At 36.3% G+C, this 24,259-nt stretch overlaps 1 protein-coding gene across 1 annotated transcript in view; it reads left to right on the top strand.

Annotated features, from left to right (window-relative positions):
• Positions 1–24,259, top strand: part of HCN1 (hyperpolarization activated cyclic nucleotide gated potassium channel 1) — a 194,019-nt gene that overhangs the window by 121,874 nt on the left and 47,886 nt on the right. The window contains exon 4 of the mRNA XM_063422197.1: positions 4,251–4,469. Within this exon, the coding sequence (XP_063278267.1) occupies positions 4,251–4,469 (219 nt within the window). The remainder of the gene's footprint in view (positions 1–4,250; positions 4,470–24,259) is intronic.

The following is a 24,259-nucleotide window of genomic DNA, read 5'->3' as shown; positions in this document are numbered from 1 at the left end:
CAATTTATATCTCAGTGCAAGGATATGGCTGAGGGAAGATAAGCTGTGCCTGAGGGAATGACTGCAATATGGGAGTGGAATTGATTTATCTTATGACAACAAAATTTCCTGATGAAAACCTCCATAGATTATATAGTAAAATACAAGCCCTTTTTTAATCCACTTAGAAAAATAATTTGCCTTTTATTGTTGTCCCTTAGTAGGTGCCATGTGGCCTATCTGTGATTTACTCCTTTTGAGGTGAAAAGTTAATATTACAAAAAGATATTTTTAGCAGTCTTATGTGAAATTATGAGACAAACTATAACATCCTTCAGTGAAGCAAAAAGGCTTGGATGCAGATTTTTAAGGATCAGAAGTGCCCTGGAATTAATGTATTCTTCAGAATAACTGTGAAGTTAATGTATGTAGTTACAGAACTAATTGAAAATGATCAGTGACCATTCCTGTCACAAATGTGAGGATTTCTTAATGTCATCAAGCTAGATTATGTAATCAATCCTTGGATAAACAGCTTTGATGTTTCTCACAATTACAGTCTTTAATAGTTTTTCCAAATTAATGTCATTTAATTTAAACTTTTTAAACCGATTACTGCTAATCTGGAAACAGTGATCAACCCATTGTCAACTAAGAAATTAAATGCCCTTTTTATTAATTGGTAGGAGATTTTTTTCAGCTTGTTTTTTGCTGTTTTGTTGTTGATGGTGTTTTTTAATCTATACGTTAAAAACAGAATATGGCCATTTGGGAAACATTTATTGTGTAATTATATAAATACTAATGTTTAAGATTGTATGAAAGAAAATACCTGTATAAAATCAGGATTTTCTGTTTCATAGAATGGTCTTTTATTAGCTCAGGGATATTATCTGTAAATGTGTTATGCAAAAAATTTCATGATGCAGGTGCAAAATTACTTTGTATTAAAAAAAAAAATACCACTGTAGGCCAGCAGAGAAATGGTCACACCTTGCTTTTGAACAGCAAAGAGCAGCATGTTGGAACAAGGTTGTGGAAAATTCCAACCCCTCACAATGAAACAAAATTAGCGTTATTCCTGCCAAACCCTCAGGTTATACAACACTAATAGGAAAATAATTAAATAATTACTAATTCATTTAGTAACATTGGTTGTAGCATGCATGATGTATAGGATTTGACATTAGAATCAATGTTCTTTTAAAGTGATTTCTATATGGAATAAATCATTGAACAACGCAAGTAACTACTCAAATCTGCACCCTTCACAGTAGTATTTGTTGACCAATATTTTGAAAAGATATTCCCATGCAAACTAAAAAGACCAGTTTTTGTACCTGATTTTACAAGAACCCACCATTATTAAAGAAAAGAAACAAAAACACATGGGGAAGTTATTTTTGGCAACAAAATCCTGAATTTAGATGCTTTGTTAGTGTTTTTTTTTCTTTTTTTGTCTCCCCCTGCTAAAGCCTTTCTACCTGAGAACCTGCTGCTCAGGACCATTCATTCACAAATGGCTGAAATTTTCCTAGCCTGTGGCATGGTCTACAATAAGCTACAAAGTAAAAGCTGATGCTGTTTGTATTAAAAAATGGCCATTTGAGATGGCCATGACCTCCACTCTTCATTCAGGTGCAGTTGTGACTGTCTGAGGTGTTGGATCACACTTTGGTGCATATATATCTGTATATATCTATATATATATCTATATATATCTAAAAGGCAGATATGTAGCTAAATGTATGCTTGTTTATTTTGTTGTAAATTTTTAGTTATTTCTCTCTGTTACAACTCTCTTATTCCCACTTATTCCCTTCTGGCAGTACTTCTTTTGTAATATTTAATTTATTTTTTACTCACCCTGTTACTCTGTTAGTAGGAAAAATTCTTTGTATTTTGTTTCTTATTGCTGCTCCTCACTTCCATTTTCTTATTCGTTCTTTTTTTAATGGTATTTTACTTAAAACTGTGATTCACAGACCTGGAAAATATCTCAGTAAAAAAATAAAATCCATTAGTGTTCATATTAACTCAGAGACTTTGGTGTAAATCTATAACTTTATAGAAAGTATTTTAATTGAGATTTGAGTATGATAGAAATATTCATAGGCAGGATCAGGATTAGCTTTTATTTTTGTTTAATAGTTATAATAGTTATGGGTAATACATTGTGATAATAATGTATAAAAATGTATAATATGTTTATGAGCAATATCCACTTTACAGAGCCCTAACAGAACTGAAGGTTTGCTCTTACAGCCTTGTGAATACTTGTGGCTTTAATAACACTACTTGTAGCCTTGAAAGACCCTAGATATATTTCATCGAGCATGCAGTTTATTGTTTTTCCCAATATAAACTATATAAAGCACCACTGCTAAAGAATATGATATGGGTTTCTAAAAATTCCTCATTAGTTATTTCTGCACAAGGAGTTTGATGCCAGCTAGAGGGAAAGGTCTTCAAAATAAACGGTGACTTATTTTTTTTAAGAGAAACCATGAGAAATAGAGAATTTGCATTAGAATATCTGCAGTGACCCCAACGGCAAGGAGCTTCTGTGCTCAAACTGGATAGTTGCATCCTGAATTGGAGGCTTTTGAGGGAAGGTTCTTCAATCCTTTCCTTTTTTGAGTATTTTTTAAAGGCCTGAAACAACAGGAAAATTACTTCTTTATTAGTCACTGAAACTTATCTGGCTTCCAGCTATCTAAGATGTTTTTTCTTTTTCCTTCCTTTTCCTTTTTAAGTGTTGACACTCAAAACCTATTCCTGAGCTATTTTTAGGACACAAGATTTTAATTTGTGAAAAAGCAATAGCTAACAAATGTGAAAAGATTTGACTTACAACATGAAACAAGTGTTAAGTATAGAGAAACCGTTAATTTTTAAATTACTGCGTTAGTGAATAAGTACTAACTATGTCATCTGCAATACAACAATTGGCAGCTTATTTTCTGTTACCACTTATTTAGGCTAATAAGAGGTCTAGAAAAAGATTTTAACAGATGTGAAGCACAAGGATAGTTAGTAACCTTGGCATTTAAATGGCAAGAGAGCAAGCTTGCAGGTCTTTCAGAAATCAGAGCATTTGAGTACAGCTTGTATCAGTAGAAGAGAGGAACAAATATTGTTATGTCATACATAAACTTTATATATAAATGCTACTGCTGATTTGGAGGTCTGTATTAACAAGTTTATTACTTTTGGTCCTCTATAGTAGACCTGTACTATATAATTGACTAATCTTTCTCCTGTCATCCCAGTTCCTCCTTCTTTACTTCTCCATTTTTGAATTTGTTCTCTGTTCTTTTTGTGATAAATACTGTGTTTTCTCATGTGTGCTGCATCCCTGCAAGCACTGTTTGTCTCCTTGTTCTTGTTTCATTCTTTTGGCTTGGAAAACAGAAAAATCTGACAAGGAGTCCCAGGGCTTTCTGGGGTGTGTTAAGGTGTTTGCTTTTTGCTGGGAACAGCCCCTTTGACTGTCTTTCTGTAAAGCTAAAGGGAGGATGCTGCCAACATCTTTGCAATTTTAAAAGCTTATGAGCAAGAAGTCATGTCCTTCTAATCTACCAGAGAGGCTGGGAGGGGGTAGCTGCACATCAGAAATGCAGGACCTAGGCATCATCTGTTTTTTGAGCTGACTTTCACAGACTGTGACTATGAACATGGGTTTGTTGTGATGCAGAATAAACATACTTCTTTTCAATTGAGATTATTCCAGTATAAACACAATATTACAAAAACAAACAAAAAAGGATAAGCAGGTATTGCAATAAATAATACTTTTTTTTCTGTCCTTGAAAAGTGAAAGGAAGCTACTGAGGTAATGTGGTTGTGTGTTAAAACTGAATTCCAAAAAGAAAGACTAGAGCCACAGGAGTATGTACATGCATATTAAAACAAAATTCCACCCTATTGTGCTTGTTAAGCCTGAGTACTCAGCTTTTTCTAATCCATCTGCCATGGGCCGTAAAATAAAATTGACCTTTAGTCTCCTTGTAATTAGTATAGCACCCACATTTAAGAATATAATCACATATAAAAAATAGTTTTATTTCATCTCATTGTGATAAGTATTATCTGTCAGAATCTCTGACACTTTCCCCATCTAGTTAATTTAGAAGGCATGTCTCTTCCCCAACACAGAGGATACATTACCAGATACCAGAGCCAGCAATCTATGATGCCACTAAGCAGGTACAAACGCAGTTTTCTCTCCGGCTGCTCGCAGGCTCAGTCACTTGTCTCTTTCCTTGCAGAACGACTCCTGGGGAAAGCAGTACTCGTACGCGCTGTTCAAAGCCATGAGCCACATGCTGTGCATCGGGTACGGCGCCCGCGCGCCCGTCAGCATGTCCGACCTCTGGATCACCATGCTGAGCATGATCGTGGGCGCCACGTGCTATGCCATGTTCGTGGGGCACGCCACGGCCCTCATCCAGTCCCTGGACTCGTCACGACGACAGTATCAGGAAAAGGTAACTCGTGTCCTCGGGACCCCTTACGTCCTGAAAGGGATTAACGGGATGTTTTAGCTCCGGAAAAGGCGGTATGACTTTACATGCAGTAACCTAGTAGTGTGTGGATCCTGTGGCAGATGTCATTGAGCACAAAGGAGTTCAGAACACTCCATGGGTTCAGTATATTTTTGCAGGAACCTACTTTGCTTAGAGAGCAGCCGGTTCTTGATGTTCAGCTTCCTTTAAACTCTTCTGTGAAGCTTCTATCCCTTGCTTCAGACTTGCTTTGTATCCCTTTGCTCCATTCTGTCAGTATTTGATCTACGCAGCTTGAACAAGGGCCTTGAGCTTGGCGACTTGGGAATGTCTTTACAATTTCCTGTCATTCCTTTGGAGTACAGTTCAGGGATCACCCTTGAACATGTCAAAAGAATAGCCTTTAAATGAGAACCACACCAAATCAATTAGTTTTGTTTTTAACTTCTTCAGAGAAGTGCTTAGAAGAGGTCTTCATTTGCTTAGTATCAGCATTGTTTACATGTGAATCCACGACCTGTAAGGTCCTCTCCAAGGTCAAAAAGGATTGTGGCCAAAGGTAGAAAAGTAGAGAGGAGTTAGTGGAAGAGAGAACCAGGAAGTAAAAGGTTGTTTTATTCTGTGTAAGATTGGGATTAAAAAGACATGAATGGGTTGTTTTATTCTGTGTAAGATTGGGATTAAAAAGACATGAATGGGTACAGAGTTGGATCTTTCTGAAGGAAGTACTAATTAAAACTGTCAGTTGTGTAATAAAAATCAGAGACAAGTGTGGATTAAGGTATGAAACTGGAAGATACAGCTAGGAATGATGGCATAAGAAAGAAAGGATCAGAATGAACCTCAGGAAGGGACAAAAAGGATGTGCTGAATTACTGAGGAGCACAAAAGATGACAAAATTCATTACTGTAGTAAATGGGGAACTGGAGGAGTCATGCCCGGGGAGGGGTCAGCTGAGCGAAGAAGTGAAATCAAAGTTCACATCAGCAAATAAGAAACACGGCCTGAGCAATAGTATTTGGCATGTGTCCATAAAGGTCCAGAAAGGCAAACTGGGCAGAAATTGGTGTATGATGTAACACAAACCTGAGGGAGAAACCTGGCAGAGGCTAAAGAGCTGAGAGGGTGACCCTAGCATCTGCTGAGTATGAGGGGGAATGACCTGAATTTGCTGGGCAAGAAAGAGGGAGAAAAAAAGACAGGAAGAGATATGGGATGAGGTGTAAGTTCAGTGACAGAAAAATTAGCTTGTGACTGACAAAACAGCTGTACAAAACAAGTTTGCAAGCAAGAAATTTCACACACTGTAGTGTCATAAAATATGAGTGAGAATAAAAGGTTTAGGAAAAGAGTAGAGATGATTATTAAAACCAAATGAGTTCTGTCAGTGAGCATGTGAAACCCCCTTATTCATCTCAGTATAATGTCAAAGGGGTAATCCAGGTAGGTTACCTAACTCAACTGGCTCATTGGGTCTGTTCTGTGCACAGAAAGGAAAGCAATTTTATCCAAATCGTACATTTCTGGGAATCTGTGGAACAGAAACATCATAACCATGGACATGAAGTATGACTGCAGTTTCATAAGAGGTTAGGGTCGACATATATTCACACATATACACAGATTTAAGAAATCAGAAAAAACCATTCACCTGAAATCTCGTAGTAATCATTATCCTCAGATCTTGCTGGCTGCAATATTTTGAGCACCAGAAATATGGTACATGTGTAAAGATATCCATGTATTTTAAACTGTGCTGAATAAAGCCAGTCTCATTTGCACTTGTTTTGTAAACTAAAAGTCAGCAGCAGTCTAGCAGTATTGCATTTCTCATCTTTTTGCAAAACAGCAAACAAAACTTTTTGTTTATTCATTTGTTCTCTGGTTTTATGCCCACACAAACCAAACTCTTTGTTTATTTTTTTCTCTGATTTTATGCACACACTTTATTAAACATTAGCATAGACATATCTGGTGTTTTTCAGCTCCTGCAATTCTCAACACATTAATTTTTCCTTTTGTTTTTATGTCTTGCTTTCTGACTTCAGAGGTAAAGAATAGCATGGCATTGACAATAAGAAATTTAAGAAATGAGCCAGAAATTTCATATTTCTATGCTTTAGAAAAAATGTTTTTTAATTTCTGGAAGCTATTCATATGCTGGTTATTAAGGGCCAGAGATAAAGAATGTCTTGAAAAAAAATTTTTCTGAGACCCTGGACCCTGATATATATATATTATCAACTATAACAACTGTACTGACTTGTCTGCACATTCTTATCTGTACTTTATTACATTTCTTTATAATAGTTTAATCATATTTTAAAATAAACCTTTGATTATAGCATAAGAATTATAAGTCATTACTAGAAATTCTTACAGAATATTCTATATTTTACTTTTCTCTGTGGACTAAGATAAATGGGCATTTCAAACGCCATTTTGTAGTACCCATTTTGTCATCATATTTTCTAAAATATTGGCAGATAAAAATTATTAGTATTTCACATATCTGACTTGAGAAAAAGATAGATGAAATTCCAGCTACAGATTTCAGAGTTTTAGTATACTCCATTATCCATTTTTGTATAGTGCATTGTTGGGTTTTTTTTCTTCTGAAATTAAAAATCAGGAGACTTCTTTGGGTTTTTTTGGACTTAAGGGCTAGGATCTTCTAGCTAGAAAAACTTTTTTTAGACATATATATCTAGGGTTGTGTATTTATTGGCACCATTATTTCCTTGCAAGAAATATGTAAAATAATGAAATCAGCATGAATTGCTAGGCAACACAGAATGACAGTGGAGTTAAGAAAGAGGTTGTTATTTGATTTTTGTTTGAATAACATAATAAATGTATCTGTGGAATACAGCTAATTAAAAGAAAGTTTGGTCCTTCTCACACTGAAAGCAGCCAGAAATAAAATATTTGCTGAAATCTCCCCCATTTGGATCCTTCCAAAGCTCAAAGTATGCAAAACTAGAGCAAACATAGTTCAAAATCGAAGAACTGTACACAGGAAGAAAGAACGATATTTCATTAGGCCAAATGTCAAACACCATCTAAGAATTTGGCCTGTGCCAAGCATTGCATGCTGAGAGAAATCAAAATATGGTAAGGAAGCAAATACTGCTCCACAGGTTTACTCTTATGGGCCAAAACCAAAATGCATCAGGGAAAATTAAGAGCGATTATAAGCCACCAAATGTAGGAAATAAACAGTAAACTTGTACACATATTCTCTTTACATTAATAAAGTTTGATGGACCATTCTACCTTAGAAAAGGACTGAATAAATCAACAAATCATTGTCATCTTAGCACTCTCCTTCCTGACTTTGGTGTTAGTCAAAGAGGAATGCAGTAATAACTAAAAGCAATATTCTAAGTGACAACACTTTTGACATTTTCTAATGTCTAGGAAGTCAGCACATCTCAGAGATTTTTGCCTTTGCAAAGACAATTTTTATTTGAAAGAACCAGAAATGCATATGATAAACTTGTTAGCAATTTAGTGTGAAAGAAAGAAGGCATAATGAACAGTCACTTGACAGGGAGGTGAAGATCATTAGTTAAATATTTCTTCCTTTAGATGTTGGCAGTTCCTAGTAGGAAGATGTTTGCCTAATGCTGTGAATGTCAAAGAATTTTCACGATTGAAGATAGTTTAATATTTTCTCTGTTATATTTTGTCAGAGGCATAGAGTGTCCAGGAACAACAAGCTAATAGAGGCAAGATTTCTAGTAGCATACAGATTGTCTCAGAACATAAAGATTTTTAAATTGGTTTGATAAAAATACCAGGTTATTAGCTGAGGAGGTTATTGAATTTTATTTTAGTGAACCATTTTTCTTATGCTATCATTTTGTATATTTTGCTTATTCTCTAATAGAACTCAAACCACACAAGGTATTGAAAAAAGAAAAAAATAATCAGGCCAGTTTTGCCAATTGCAATTAATATGAGAGACATAAAAATATTGAATTCTATTATATACATACAGGAAATGGAAAAAATTACAACTGTCTCTAGAATCCCAAAGGACATCTTAACTCCATGTTTTGCTTTTAATTTATCTCTTAATTTATGATCTTTTAGCATGTCTTCAGTTAAATCAATCTTGTTCAAAAGAGGAAAAGAATTGAAATACATTTTTTTTCAGAGAAAAGCAAGAACTGTATATAAAGTTAATATAAAAGCAACCAGTAAGTTGTAAGTAATCAGCAACTACTATGCAATTATGTGATATTGCGCATTTTTATATAGATAGCATGAGATTTGACTCAATCCCAATCTCTCAGAATGCCCATTTTTCATTTCTTAAGCATCAGAAGAAATATTTAAAAAAGAGTAACACAATTAGGGCAGAATGTATACTTTGCCCCAGCTTTTGAAGCCTGCTCCTCACATCTCCCATTTGGCTATCGAAATTGCCCACACAGTCTGTGGGGAGATACTCTGTAAGCACAGCAAGAGGTTGCGGTGCCTTGGGTGCTTTGGGGGGCTGTGGGTGGAACACCTTCCCACTTCCCACCCCTCCAGGAGGCTCCATCACCTTGGACAGTGACACACCTGAGGGCCTCCCTTCCAGAACTGGGGGCCGCCTATTGGAGCTTCCTTCTCCGAGCAGTTGTTTTAGGGGGCAGTGGAGGGGCTCTGCCAGAGTAAAGCAAACCTTGGTAGCCGCTCATTCAGCCCGTGATGCCTCTGCATTTCCTTAAAAAGGAATGGGAGACAGCATTCCATCTTTCACTGGGTTTCAAGGAATTGATGGTTGAACTGAAAGTGGAACAAGGCAGATACCAAGTTACTGGCATGTTCATTAGAACTACTTCAGTTGTTAGGAAATATTGCTGGAAAATTTTAGGTATTTATAACTACGTCATCTGTAAGTGTCAGGGATTTGTGTATATCCACATTAAGTCTGGGAAACGGCTGTTCTGGTCATGATGGAAATCCATAGCAAAGGAAGAGCTATGGTAAACTCAAGACCACATCACTATTTAACTAGGCCTACACCAGCTTGTGGTATATATGTATAAAATTAAACTAAATACAAATATCCATGCTGGGCTGGAGTCAGATGAAATAGAGTGAAACCGATAAAGAACTTTCCATTGCCTACATATTACATGCCATTCACAAAAATCTTTGAAAATTTAGTTTTATGGATTTCTTTTTTGTCTTAAATTGAAGAGATGTTCAAACAGCCAATTGCAGAACGTGAATTTTAGACATACAGCTGAACTTGTAATAGTGGAGTTATAGAATGTTATTCCTGGATCTGGTCTGATCTGAGTACTCATTAAGTACTGATTTCTAAGTTCAGTAGATATTCACGGTTTACACATGGTTTTAGAAACGGAGGTCATGCTTTTCTGGTGCTGATAGTAGTTTTTAGAAAGTCTGACAATACTGTAACACAAAAATGTTCTGCGATTCTTTACTTAGAAATAGCCTGATTTCATTTATAAAGCATAATTTTAGCAATAAGTCCTGTCATGTCACTGCTGAAGAAGGTGAGCCTCTTGGAAGATAAATCTTGTATATTCTATGCAGCACTGCTACAATATACTTGCCACCCCAAAAGAATTACTCATTTTGGAAAATGAGCAGTGGTTTAATTTATCCTGGAGTTATACCTACTTGGAAAAAAAAATAAAAGAAAAACAAAAAGAAAACCCAAAAAATGAAACCATGAAAATAAGACAAAACCTTTTCTCAGCCTCTAGTTTTGCAGGTTTTTAAAAAATTCTTATCGCTTACATAGATTATATCTTACCTTTGCCACAGTGCAGTATTTTAAATAGTAAAGAATTTTTGAAGTGTTTTATGAATTATAAAACAACAAGAGTTGCTATGTTTTGTACAGTGTCAGGACCTCAGGACTAAGTATTGATTTTATCAAAAGCCATACAGTCATTGCAGTATTGTGAATGAGAAAATTCACTATTCCCTAAATATTTAGTCATGACTGAGAGTCATTGCATACCACAGTATTTGTGGATTGTTTCTAGTAGTTATAATTCCTGGATTTGTGATTTTATTTGGAAGTCCAGGGTGCCTTATAGTTGGAAAGGGGTTTGTAAGTGTTGCTTTTAGGATTATTTGTGAATCAGTTTGTGCTGTTTTGGCATACATCAGGTCACAGACTGCTGAATGGATAGATGTAGTATTCCTGGCTTCTGTGAGTCTTATTGGTCCTTGCAGAAAGCAATGAGATTTATTAGAACAAAGCAAGCTATTTAAAGATAATTTGTATCACTCAATAGCAAAACATTCCGAAAGGGAAAAAACAGCTGCATCTCAGAAAAATCTTTTCAGGTACTTCCTTTCACAGGGTGCATCCTGTTATTTGATAGAATGAGCACATAATAGAAGTTGTAGGTACATTAGTTCCTTTATTTCTATGTGTCTTTTAACTTGATGCATAATTAAGGCCATCATGAAATCAACCCACTGACATATAAATGAATATGTAAATGCTCAGCCATGAGAACAAGTGTGGGCTGTGCAGGAACGCGCTTATTCACTGAGCATGAAAATATTTGTTGTACCATGATAAGGCCTTCACTGCCATCAGTTGCTTTCTTTTTGTCATCTTTATCAGTTTTTTGTTTATAAAGATTACCTGGATTTTTGCTGCACATACTTGTGATATTGACAATTTTGAAATGGGAAAGAATGATAAGATAGCATTGCAAAAAGTAGCGAAAAAAATTATTTTCCCTCTCCCAATCAAAAATCAGAAGTTACTCTTAATGATGCAAAATTAAAAAAACAAACATTTTTTTCCTCTACTAGTTGAACTGAATATTATTGTTAGTTTGAGCGCAAGACTTTGGAGAGAAATGTAAATGAGTCATAACATTCTCACTGGACTGCTCTCCTCTTTTGTCCTGATACTTCATTACTGTGTTTCAGCTTTTCATTACAGCCAGTCCTGCTGTAGTGGGGATGGTGATTTTTGCCTTTCCTCTCTGAGGAGGTGGCTGGTCCCTCCCGGCAGCAGGTACCGCGCACGCCGAGCGCTCTCCGCCGCCTGCGTCCTACCTGTGCCAAACTGTAATAGACTCCCACTGCTTCTGAAATGACAGATGGGACTCTCTTTGATTTATTGCTGTGTTGTGGGTAATTTACCTATAAAGTGTTCTGCTGTCTTGCATTATGGATTAGGTCTCTAGCAGTTTTCCATATGAAACTGCAGAGCAAGCTCATTACAATTGCAACCATGTTCATGATGACTATATAAAATTAGCTGTGAAGGCATGAAGTTATTCCAGAGTCAGATTTTACACACAATCTGCTTTCTTTCCACAGTAATTACCATAGGTTCCCACATTAAATACATAGCCAAAAGGAAAAAAAAAAAAAAAAAAAAAGGGAGAAATAAAAAAACAAGTAACTAAGTTTTGGACATCAAACTTTCTGTTCAAATACAACACAAGTTACAAACTTAGCAAGAGAAAACTCTGATTCACACCAGATAGGTACAGCAGGTAGCAATTATCCAGGTTGCGCTAGAATTACTGTGGGTTTGTCCTGTAGGTGACTACAAGGAAACAACAGTCAATATCATCTAATATAATATTAGGAGTGAGAAAATTATCCTTTCTGTGAAAGATTAGGGTTTTTTTTTTCCTTTACCTTGTTAGGGAAGAAGGGAAGAAAGAAGGATTGATTATTTTTATATTGACTCGTAAATAGTAGTTCTTTCCCAACCTTATTCTATTTCTCAATATTTGAGTTATCACATGTTTACTTTGCAAACATAATAATTTGTATAAACAACTCATGCAATATTTATACATGCTTTGGAGTGCACAGGAAAGTGGAATGACCAAAATATTTTCTCTGCAAATGAATATTTTAAAAGCCCTTTTATATTGTTTTGTGTGCTAAATTAACAGTTTAATCCAAATGGTTACTAACCTTGAAAAAATATGGCAACACTAATTCAAGAAACCTTTATTAGAAAGGAAAAGCGGTAATAAATATAGAAGTAGAAGGCTTCTATCTCCATTTGTTTTCATAAAATGCTCTAGACCTACCTTTTACATCTTCTTCTACCAGAGGGAAAAAAAGAGAAAAAAACCCTTCAGAATACATTTTTCTAAACAGTCATTACTTAAGCATAATAAAAGGACTTTTAAAATAAAAATTCACACTGCTAGGTTTTCACAGGTTGGGTTTAGGAACATGTAATTTTCAGATAAGTATCTATACAATCTTCTTCCAGACAAAATATTTGTTAGTCAGATGTTTGGTATGGGCAGCACTGGATGCCTACTTCAGGCAAAGCTTCACTACAGAATTTAATGCATATGTATAAGTAATTCTATGAAATTTTGAGGACACATTTTTTACATGAGAAGTGAAGACTGGGTGTTTCTTACTAGGCGTATGAAGGAGCTGGTAACTAGAATTTATGGATTTAATACCCCTATATAGGATGCCTCCCAATCCTCTTTAATTTTTCAGCATTGTTTTAGGCATAGGCCTTTGTTTCCCCTGCTTTTGTAGAGAATGTAAGTGAGAGGAGTGATCACCTGGCTGAAGAGTCCATCTGTCTTTATTCCTGCACAGCATTAGATGTTGTTCAGCCTATGTTGGGGCAGCATCAGAAGATGGATGTGACCCCACCTCAGCCAGGAATACCACTGACACCAGAGGCAACCCATAAGGCTATCTCAAAGGAAAATTGAGGCAGAGAGCCACAGAAAATGACTGGTCAGTGTAACAGAGGTAGTGGGAAGGCATCCCTGGCTTTTTCCTATGGTATGCCTGCAAAGAACAACCAGTTTGAAATGGCAGGAGCCAAAGAATATGTGAGGAAGTGAGGATGGAGGAAACAACAGGGATTGCACCAGGGGGCAGAGGATGTTGACTTCTTGTAGGGAAGAACTGTGACCTACAGAGGAGCTTGTGTTGAGGGATTTCTTCTTGTCTTTCTAAGCAAGAACCTCTCATTAGGCAATGCATGACCTTACCTGAAATAAATTAGGAAGTCATTTGACACACACTGCATTTTTGGCAAAGATATAGAGATGAGCCTTCTATTTCCACCTGCATATCCCCTCAATTTGAACAGCAGTTTCTATGTGTGGACAGTGCAAATAGAATAATGGAAGAGAACTGAAGTAAGGATGATCAATGGAATGATTACCTGGATTACTGTATTGCATTACCCACTTCAGCCAGGCAGGACATTTTGGGTTGCATGGGCAGAGACAAGATAGCATCTGATAATCCCTGCTCCATCAGGTGCAGCTGTAAGGCAAGTAACAGTGTTTATTCTTCAAGTAGTGTTCCTAGGAAAAAAGCCTGAAAGGCAGTAAATGGACTGGTATAAAAAGGGAAAAAAGAGATTTAAAACTCTAATGAACTATGGTCCATTGATTTCAAAACAAAGCTATAACAGTAAGAGAGTAACTCTGAATGAAAAGCAATAGCACAATAAAATCCAATAGTATATGGAACTCAGAAAATGGAAAGATACTTTATTTATTGCTGAAAGATTAAGGTTTAGATTTGTTTGCCAAATATTTAAGAAACAAACTCTTGCTCTGCAAAAGTTTATGATTTATGTAAGATGGTTGAGAACAGTATAGCCTTGAAAAATACTGCAAAAACCAGAAATTATTTGGGACAGATGTAAACCTTAACTCTTCCTTGTTTTTACGTCAGCTTTATTTTATTTCATACTTTCTCAGTCTACCAGTACTCCCCCCCAATCCCCAAGTCTCTTTCTAAGGCAGTCTCAGCATCTGGCAGAGATCATTTGTCCTCTTCTGCCTCAAAACCCTCCACAGAAACAGGCTACTTTGTGTGGTTTAGAGAAGACAGGACCCTGATCTAAACCTTGCACCATTCTTGCCATGGCAGGAAAAGGTTTCATTTTCCAAACAATTCAGTATCACTTAATGTCAAGAAAGTTAGACCTTCCCGGGGAGGGTGCAGTGTTGTAATTACGTAGAATAATGTGAAAAAGGAGAAAAAAGGGGAGGAAAAGTGAAAAATGAAAGCACTGTTCTGTGGCATATCCATTAATATTAGGTGTAAGCCCCATTGCATGTGGTTTTTAAAAGTGCAGTACAGTTCTGAGCGGAGGATGGATCAATCAGGCAGGCTGAGAAAATGAGCCATCTCTGTCTGCAGCAGCTGAAGGCAATTCCTCAGAGTGTTAGCCTGGATTTCTGCAACACACCAGGGCTAAGGGCAGAAGATTGCTCAAAACAAAGTTTGACATTTTAACTTACATTATATGCTAGTTTTATTACATTATATACTCTTCCTAGGTGGCAGAGAGAGCTTCTGTTTTAGCCATCAATTTGTGCTGTGAAACACAGAGGTGCCAGCTTGTACTTGAAGTAGTTGCTGCTTTAGCGTTTAAAATCGTTAGGTTACCACCTAATTGTTAGGTAGTTATTATTTATAGTGAGGTTCTTACAGAACACTGAAGTTTTACTGGAAGCAATATTCTGTTTCTGTAGTTCTCAGGAATTAGCATTGCAGAGGCCTTATGCTATATCTGATTATGACTACTCAAAATTTCACTGTCTGTACAGCTTCAAAATATATTCATTTATTAGGAAGACATTCTGAATTCTTCCAGGTCTTTTTCAGATTCAGTTTAAAAATAAAATACAAATGAAAACGCTTTTCTTGCCTCAGCACCTCATTACCTGTGTTTTTCACATAGACCAGGTGTTGCTTTCTCTATTGGGGCTACACTGCTTTTCTCTTTGCAAGGTTTCCCTTGTGGTCAAGACCAAATATCTCTGGAAGAATCAAAAGGGACCTGGTGATCTTTTATTTATCTATTGCATGCTTTAAAAATTGAAGAAAAAAAAAGGCCCCTTTCAAAAACTTTTTCTTTTAAACAAAACCAAGTGTTTTGCATTGCCTACCAGGAAGAACCCTCTATGCAGGTGTCTCCTCAGCTTCAGCAAGGGTCCTGCACTGCAGCCTTTCTGTGCAACACCCTTGTCAGTGCTGGTAATGGTGTTTGGGAGACTAGTTCAGAATAAAAGTGAATTATCAACTGGAGCTGAAAAAACAGTCTTCATGGCAGACTATCATACTCACAGCCAGTGGTACTTGAGTGTAAATTGTTTCTCTTGCCCTGGAAATAAAGGATCTGATTCTACAACTGAAGTAAATTTTGCTAAAATTTCAGATGCTGAGCAGAGTGGTCCTAAAATACTTAAGATGGGAAGAAATAAATGTTCACTTTACAAACCATATTCTTTTAAGTGAAACAAACTATGAGGATTCCTTAAGTCTTTAGAATTGTTTCTAGAATTGTTTAAGAACCTGCTTATTACCCTTTTAATCCTTTCATGGTTTTTCCATAGCATCTTAGCAGTGTTTTGCCCACTTCTTCAAAGCTCTCTTTATTTTTCCTTCTTGTTCTGAAAGAAGGGGAAAAAGAATATAAAGATATTATTTCACAGGAGCTCCATTCTTTAACAGTTAAGCTCTGTAACTTCACTTTTGAATAAACCCACTATACTGAATAAAAGACTTGCCCTAATGTTTCTGCAGAAATGTTCAGCACAGAAATACAGTAACAACATAAATTTGAGAGTTAAATCTCCATGGAGATGTGGGAAGCAATCCACTATTACTAAGAGCTTTTTGCATCGTTTTGGAGAATAAAAAATAAGACCTACTGTTTATGTAAGATTTGATGCATTTGGATGATCGAATGGTTGATGCATTGAGCTATATCTTCATAACCAGAACTATTACATTAGTCTATTTCTTTGAAGAAAGCTATAAATTGCCTTAAAATTTGTTCTTTTCAGAATTTTTCATTGGCTTTTCCATCCCTGATAGAGCCTGTAGTTCTCATATATACCTCACTTCCATTATAATTAAAAAAAAAATATCTTTTAAGTCATTAAAAATTGAAGGAGTTTTTTCCTGTACCTAATGAATAAATTCCATAATTCTGGAAAGTAAGATAATACATTCTGTTGCTCAGTCATTCCTCTGGAACCATCAAGTCTATAGTGATGCTCTTCAGGAGAGTACAAAAGGTTGCTTGGAGTATTACATTCCTGCCATGACTGTCATTCATCAGAGAAGCCTTCAGGTGCCATAAATTTATTTCTCTAAGGATGTCTCTGAAGTGTGTATATTTCAAAACGATAAAAAAGTAAGGTAAGAAAAAGAAGATTACGGATAGTTTAGAAGAACAAATGAAACAATACAGCTGTGAACATGAAGATGAAGAGCAGTTTGTCAAGGCTGTTACAGTCATTGGTAAAGAATGCATGAATGTTGTGTGATACTGTGTGTTAAACTCAGTCTTTTAGATGAAGCTGGAGACCTGAACAGTTTGACAAAGAGTCTGAGATTATCTAAAAAGTAAACTAAAGTCCTCAAGTCTCATTTATAAGTGGAAGGGCTCTTTGTGTCATGCTAGAGTCTCTAGCTGTATGCTCAAATTAAATATGCAAGGTTTCACACTGCAGATATTAAACAATAGTTCATAAAGTAATAATAGTATTAATGGGGTTACCTGTTCAGACCAGAGGTTGTCTGGTGTCCTTTAAGTTCCTATGAGTCTTAAAAATCTTAGTACTGCATTTGTCTGACATTGCCTCAGGTGTTTCCATGTGAAATGCTTGCAGGGACATGGATGAGTTGCAGCCAATGGCCCTGTGTAGGCTTTCTTCCCCACGACTAGCATCTGCATAGGATGACTCTGTGTTTCCCACCACCTTAATTCTATGTAACTGATTATGTATTCTTGGAAAAACGAGGTGAAATGTAATCATCTACATCACTATTTTTGTCCTTATGAGGAACAACAGAACTTTCTGTCTTTATCGTGATACACATGCAACAGACAAGTAGAAAAGGCACTGCGAGGTGCCTAGAGGAATAATTTCCTCATCTTTAAGACACTGCTCTGAAATGAGGGAAGGCCAGTTTTGGGTCCCTGATCAGAAGTCAAGAAAAGTAATACATCCTTTAACTAGCAATTTTACTTACTGAGACATCTCCCTTTAGCTTTGAACAGACCTTCCCATGCATTATAAACTTATTGCCATGCAAGTATCTTCACATTGAACTGAAAAAAGTGAAAATGGGTGCATTAAAAAAGCAAGTTCTCTTTGATGAATTGATGTTTTTCACTAATTAACACAAAAGGAACTGGGAAGCCATAATTAGGTTTTATCAGAGATAAAATTACCAGGATCAGCAGCTGTATTGTGCCTGTGTTCCTGTCTTGTATGTGCTGGTGCTGCTGGAGACATAGCTGTTGGCACAACACCAAGGAGATGTAACAATTACACTGTTAATAAAACTTTTTTCTTCTTCTTTTCTTTGCAATTAACAATAGATACAAAGTTACATAATTTCAACCTAATTACACAATTTTCTATATTACTTTTCTAAATTGCTACTTCATTTTGCTTCTTGAAATAAGTGGATTTCCTGTGGGTGAGATGCTCACAACTAAGCATGCCAGTTTAGCTAAAGGCATTGTGGGACACACAGAATTTAGCATTATGCAGTGTTTCTTTGTGGCAGGATCAGTGGGTTGAGTTGAAGCCCATGCCAGAGAAACCAGTGCTTCTGATAAGCAGACTTTACACACATCTCCAAAAAACTTACATTGGAATGGAAATAGGTGATTGACAGGGGTGTGTTCAGTTCCGAGGTCCAGAAGCCCCCTTTGTGGATTTTGGAGCTGCACAAACTGCGGTCTGTGCCCAGAACTAAACTGAAGAAGTGAACTAGCAGAGACAAACTGATCCGTTCTGCTTCACTAGACTGCTTGTCTGAGGAGCAACTCCTTTTGTCTCCTGATCCTCCCCTCTAGGCACTTACTTTAATGTATATTCTTTCCTACTGGCACAGTGAATTGAAAAAAGGGGAAGAAAAAAAAGAGAAAGGAATTCAAGTTGTTTAAAAGATAAGAAAAACTGTACAAGATGACAGGATAGGTATTAAATTTCACTTCAAAACTGGCAAGTCTAAGGAGGCTATTACAGCATATCTGATATTTTTTAAATAAGTTGTCATCTTTACAGTATCTTTCTCATTAAGAAAGAAAATCATCTCTCCTTAGACTTGATGCAATTTCACCAAGAGTTGCATGGAGATGTTTTCCTTCTCAAGCCTTGGGGCTCCGATTGTTGTTTCATTAAATCAGGGTCCTGTCATTGCCTCTGTGAAAAAAGGAACCGATCCTGGTTTTCATGCTGCTTCACTCCCTTTTTTAAAGCAGTAAAAAGCAAATTTGTAAAAGATAAAGAACAGTCTAAGAAAACAAATCCTATTCAGAAATCTCCCTATAACTTAATTAATTTCTCAATTACACTAATTGAAAGGAACAATAATAGGAGATTGTGTATTTTGTGGCAATTGAAAGGAAGTGTTTAATTACTGCTTGTAAGTAAAATGACAGTTTAAAGCATTCTTGTAAGCAACAGTACTCTTTGGGGGGTAATTAGTGAAAAATAGATGGTAAACAGATGATAGCTTTTAGGCTAAACAAATCGCTTCAGTTCCATCTCATGATAAAGAACTATAAAAATTAACTTACCATTAACATACCATTCAGTAGGAATACTTAAGTTTTATTTTGATCTGTGTTTGATTATAAACTGTTTCTTCTTTATGTGCAAATATCTGTATGTTAAGTAAAGCAGCAGTAAAGAAAGCAGATTGTAGAAATATCTCTTGAGCCCTAATAAATCCAGCTTTCAGTGACTGTGGGATGCACAGGTGAGCTTATTAATTTGTTGCTTCTGAGATAAGATAACCAAATCTTTGAGTGGCTTGTGCACTGCTTGGTGTATTTTCTGAACACAGCCAGATCTCTGTCATTGAAGAGCCATCTGGGCTTACTCATTTCTGAGGTATTGTCACAGGTAATTATCCTGTGAATTAAAGTTAGTGCTAACTTCATGTCTGAGCAAGTATTTGGTTAGAGTGTCTTTTGGTGCCTCGATAGTCAGGTAAAAAATTCAGCTGGCTCATGAAATAGCCATTGTATGCCAGAGAACCACACATAAACAAGGTGTTTCTGAAATGGCAATAGCTTGTTTTTCCAGTGTGGTTGGGGAAACATGCAAGAGAGGAACAGGAATTGGAGTCTCCATTTGAAGCATGGAGACATTTCATGGAGTCAAAGAAAGATGAAAAGGAATGTAAAAGGATGAACTATACAAACAGCAGATTTAAAGTAGCACTTGCACAGGGGACACAGCAGTGTTTCCTGATTCCTGATAGAATTTCCATTGGAGAGCAAGAACCTCTGTGGCCAAATGCCTGAAAACTGGCTGAAGCCCTCTAGCACATACTACTTTAGCAGTAAAGAGACTAATATTAGGACAGAATGAGCAAGTCCACTCCAGTACAGGTGAAAAAACTGTTCTGTGGAAGAGAATGAGCACTCCACATAGGAAATGCATATTAGCAGCTACTGAAGATCATGCTTTTAAATGGCAGGTGAAATTGAACAGACATTGAGCTTAAACATTTTAGGAATATTTGTCCAGAAATATTTCTAGCTTGGGAAGGTGTTCTTGGCCTTTCTCTCCTTTCTATCCTGCAGTAATTAAAAACCATTCACATCCTAACCCAAGGGCAGTAAGTCCTTGTGCTTACATAACATGAGGTCCTTGCAGTAATAAGGAATCCTCATTGGTGAGGCAGGATTCCCTCATGGTAGAAGAGAGATGATCAGTGATTATGTTCTCCACTTTATTCTGGCTGCTGGTGGCTGAGCTCCAGGCTAGAGACATCAGCACAGCTGATAGAGAGCAGCAGACCCAGTCTGTTACTGTGTGGCTCTTTAACTGCAAGTCAGGGCACACCAACAGTTTGGACTGTCAGGCTGACAATGACTGCAGAGAACAGGTAATAACTCTGGAGATCTTATATCATCCCGCTGACAGGCTCATCAAATAGCATGGTTTGCAGTATCAGACAGAGAGGAAGCATGTAACAGTATCTTGCAGTGGCTACATGCCCTGCCCAGTTTCCCAGAGTCACACAATGGCAGGGCTGGAGATATGCGTTGCTCATCTTTTTTGAGCAGCAATACTAGTTTTACCTCATTTACACCACTATGTGTCAGGAGCAATGCTTGTAGCTGATGACACATTAAGGAGTTAAAGAAGAGAAAAATACCAGGTTCTCAGAATAAATGTGACAAGAAAAATTTAAAATTTGTTAAATAGCCTTTAATAAATATAAGCTATAGAATTCTCATTCCTCTCCCATTAATCTGTGACTTAATGTCTTTTATTATTATTTTAACACAGAATCCGCTTATGATGTTAGATTGGAAGTTCCTGCAAGCGGAGAAAAGTATAGTCTGGTGTCTGTGATTGTCTAATATTACTCAAATTCTTCCTGGGAGAAGCCTCGGGGATTTTTTTTCTAGACATTATTTTTACTTACACAGATTAGATTATTCATTTATCAAACTGAAGCAGTATCATGTGATATTCAGACATCCAACTGCACACTCAGCTAGGGAGTTGACACTATTGAATACTGGGTTGAGATCATTTTAAAAGACTGTAAACAACCTAATATCTAATTTTTCAAATGATTGAGTGAAAAAGCAAATTAATTCACTGTTTTATATGAGAAAGAGGAAGATACCATACAAAGAGGGATATGTGTCATATGAAATGACACATTCTTTTTGGGGGGAATAATGTAATTGGAATTTACCATTTTAATAGCATTGCATAATAGAATAGAGTTTAATTCAAACACCTAATAAAGTATTTAGCAAAGTAGCTGTTCTTAAAGGGCACAGTGTTTTTTTGCAAAATAGTATCTTTAAATGCTTATTTCATTCTGGGATCTTTGTATAGTGTTTTGCAAACCTTACACCTTTATTCCTAAAAAGAATATTTTGCTGAAAGATGGTTGTTAAAAAGTGATATTACTTTATTTTCATATGGAGAAAAACTGTACTCCTTTATAATTTTCAGTAGTAATTCATGCACTTGGAGTTATCCTTCTGTGCAGAAGGAAATTTCAACAAATGAAATATAGATATGATGCTTAAAAATTAATTGCCTGTGAATTTTTGGTCAGATGAAACTTTAGTGTGTATTTTTTAAAAATTTCTTCCTCAATGTAATTTGAGTGAAAAGTCGACATTCAGCTGAATGCCATATGTAAATGTAGTAGATGTTACTGTCAATTGTACACCAGAATATTATTTTTATATGTTTAATGTTTAACTAGAAGCTGAAGTTTCCTGAATATTTATTAGTTTGCATAATTCTCTGATTGTTCACTTTACAAGTCCATCATGCATTTAAAAAACTCTGAGAAAGAGTCAGAAAACCTCTCACGTCTTCAATATGGCAAAGCTTCTCCCCTTCTGCAATTTGCAAATGTGTGATCATCGTTCAGACCTGTCCCTGTCCATACAGCTCGTGCTATCTCCAGAGCTGAGAATTTGTGCTGCTTGAGAGGGAGGCAGATATTTTTAATAACAAGCACACTTTCCACAATGCAAAATTTTCCATGAAAAGCATTAACTGAAAGTTATTTTTCCATTTAAAAAAACAAACAAACAAAAACAACAACAACAACAAAAAACACCACAAAAACAAAGCAAACAAACAAAAAACCCCACCAAAACCAAACAAACAATGCCCCCCCCCCCCAAAAAAAAAATCCCACCCCAACTGCAACAATACCCCGTCATAATGTTATTTTACCTTATAACATTTAGCATTTTGTTTTGGGTAGCTTCAGTATTACACCGTATTTGGCTAGAGTTGTTGCAAATGCCATCCCTCCTGTTCTGTATCACGGGATCCCTGTTGAACCTTCCCTCTTTCCCTCAAAATTCATCTGTCTGGTACCTCCTGCAGAGAAATGAGAGGCCTAAAACTCTGTGAATATGCAAAGTGTTAAACTGAGTGTTTATATGCTTTGAAACAATTCCCTGGGCCTCTTCCCCCATCCTCCCCCCAGTCCTTCTGAACTACTTCAGAAAGATTTTCTACATTTTCTTCACTGGAAAATAAATATCTCTAATCAGAAAATAAAACCTTGAGCTCAGCAAAGTGAAGGACAAGACAAGTCAAAGCTCCTCAGTTTCTTCAGTTTGTTTCAAGGCCTTATAGCACAATAGCACAGAGAAGAAGGATTTCAGTATCAATAATTTCTTAGGTGTAAAGCTGTCATAGGGATTAAAAAATACTGGATTTTTTTTTAATGTTTTAACTGTGTTTGTAGAAACAATCTACCATTAAAAAGCTATTCAAATACTATAAAAATACTTGGGCTGTCCCTTTTATTCAATGCTTGTTTGAAAACCTATTAAGATCAGCTGTTTTTTTAAATGCTTGGTAACTGTCAGTCATCTGAATCCTGGGTTTAATCAGTACTAAAAGCTTTTAAAGCCAGAAATTTTATAATCATTTTTCTTTTAAAGTGCAGTCCCTCATACATCAGACCATTCTGTAATTTGGTGCATTTTGTCAGTTGTTATTCATTGATGTGTTGGAATACAAATTACCTTTCCCATACTTCAACCTAGGGACAGCCTCATTTATTGCCCATAAATACAGAGACCCACGTGCTTTTTTTCCATTAGAAATCTCAAATATGTGGCAGAAGGGGTTGGAACTAGACAATCTTTAAGGTCCCTTCCAACCCAAACCATTCCATGAGGCTATGAATATCCTCACCTGGCATTTGGTAACTAAAGATTCATCAGTGCATTCCTGCAACATTCACTTTCTTTTTTGATAGCCAAATTTATTAGCTTTCTTCTTTTAAGGCTCAAATTCTTGTAGGGGTGATAATGCAATCTGAAAGTTCAGTTGGATCGATTGGACCATTTACATGTAAAGCTACAGAAAAATTCATTTAAATAAATGAATTTTTGAATGAGGTTAATAACCCCTTGGTAATCTCCCTTTGTTTATTAGAGACAATCAGGATAACTGGTTTAAATTAGGGACTCAGAAAAAACTTAAATAAGATATCCAGTTTTTGTTGCCAGTCAGAGTTTTCAAGACTGTTTAGTAAAGAAAGAGAACAGTCTTAATTTTATCATTCTAAAAGATTCTGTTCAAAGTCCAGTTTTGGTGATAGTCCAGTTTGCTGCTTTTAGATTTGCTTGATTTTTTGAATGTATTAGTTGATGAAAATTTACAAATATGGAAATAATTTATGTATTAGGACGTACAAGATGTTTCTGGGATCTTTTCTGTGTACATATTTGCCATGTAGATCATAACAGGTCACCTACACAAAACTGATTTCCTTTAGGTTATATGGACTTCATTCTTCTCTCACAAGCAAATCTGGTGATGGACAGCAATTTTCTTTGGTATCATATGTACTACTGCCAGTCTACACACCAGTTTGGTTATTTTGGCCCAACTGCAAGTTTTTGAGATACCAAACTGGAGTGAGAGGATATAGTCTCAACCTTTGCCAGGAGAGTGTCAGGTTGGACTTCAGGAGAAATTTCCTCATAGAAAAGGTGACTAAACATTGGAATGGGCTGGTGCCCGAGGAGGTGGTGGAGTCACTGTCTCTGGAGGAGTTTAAGGATGTGGCACTCAGTACCATGGTCTGGTTGACTTTGTGGTGTTCAGTCTTAGACTGGACTTGATGATCCCAGAGGTCTTTTCCAACCTAACCTGGTTTGTCATTGTGTGGTAGAAAAATACCTAAAGGCATGATATTGCCTTTAGGTTTGTGCCAAACAATGATTTAGGATGGTATAAAGCTTCAGACGCTAATATTATAGAAA

This window comes from Prinia subflava, chromosome Z (assembly GCF_021018805.1).
Source record: "Prinia subflava isolate CZ2003 ecotype Zambia chromosome Z, Cam_Psub_1.2, whole genome shotgun sequence".
NCBI classification, from domain to species: Eukaryota; Metazoa; Chordata; class Aves; order Passeriformes; family Cisticolidae; genus Prinia; species Prinia subflava.
This window is presented reverse-complemented; position numbering and strand designations above follow the sequence as displayed.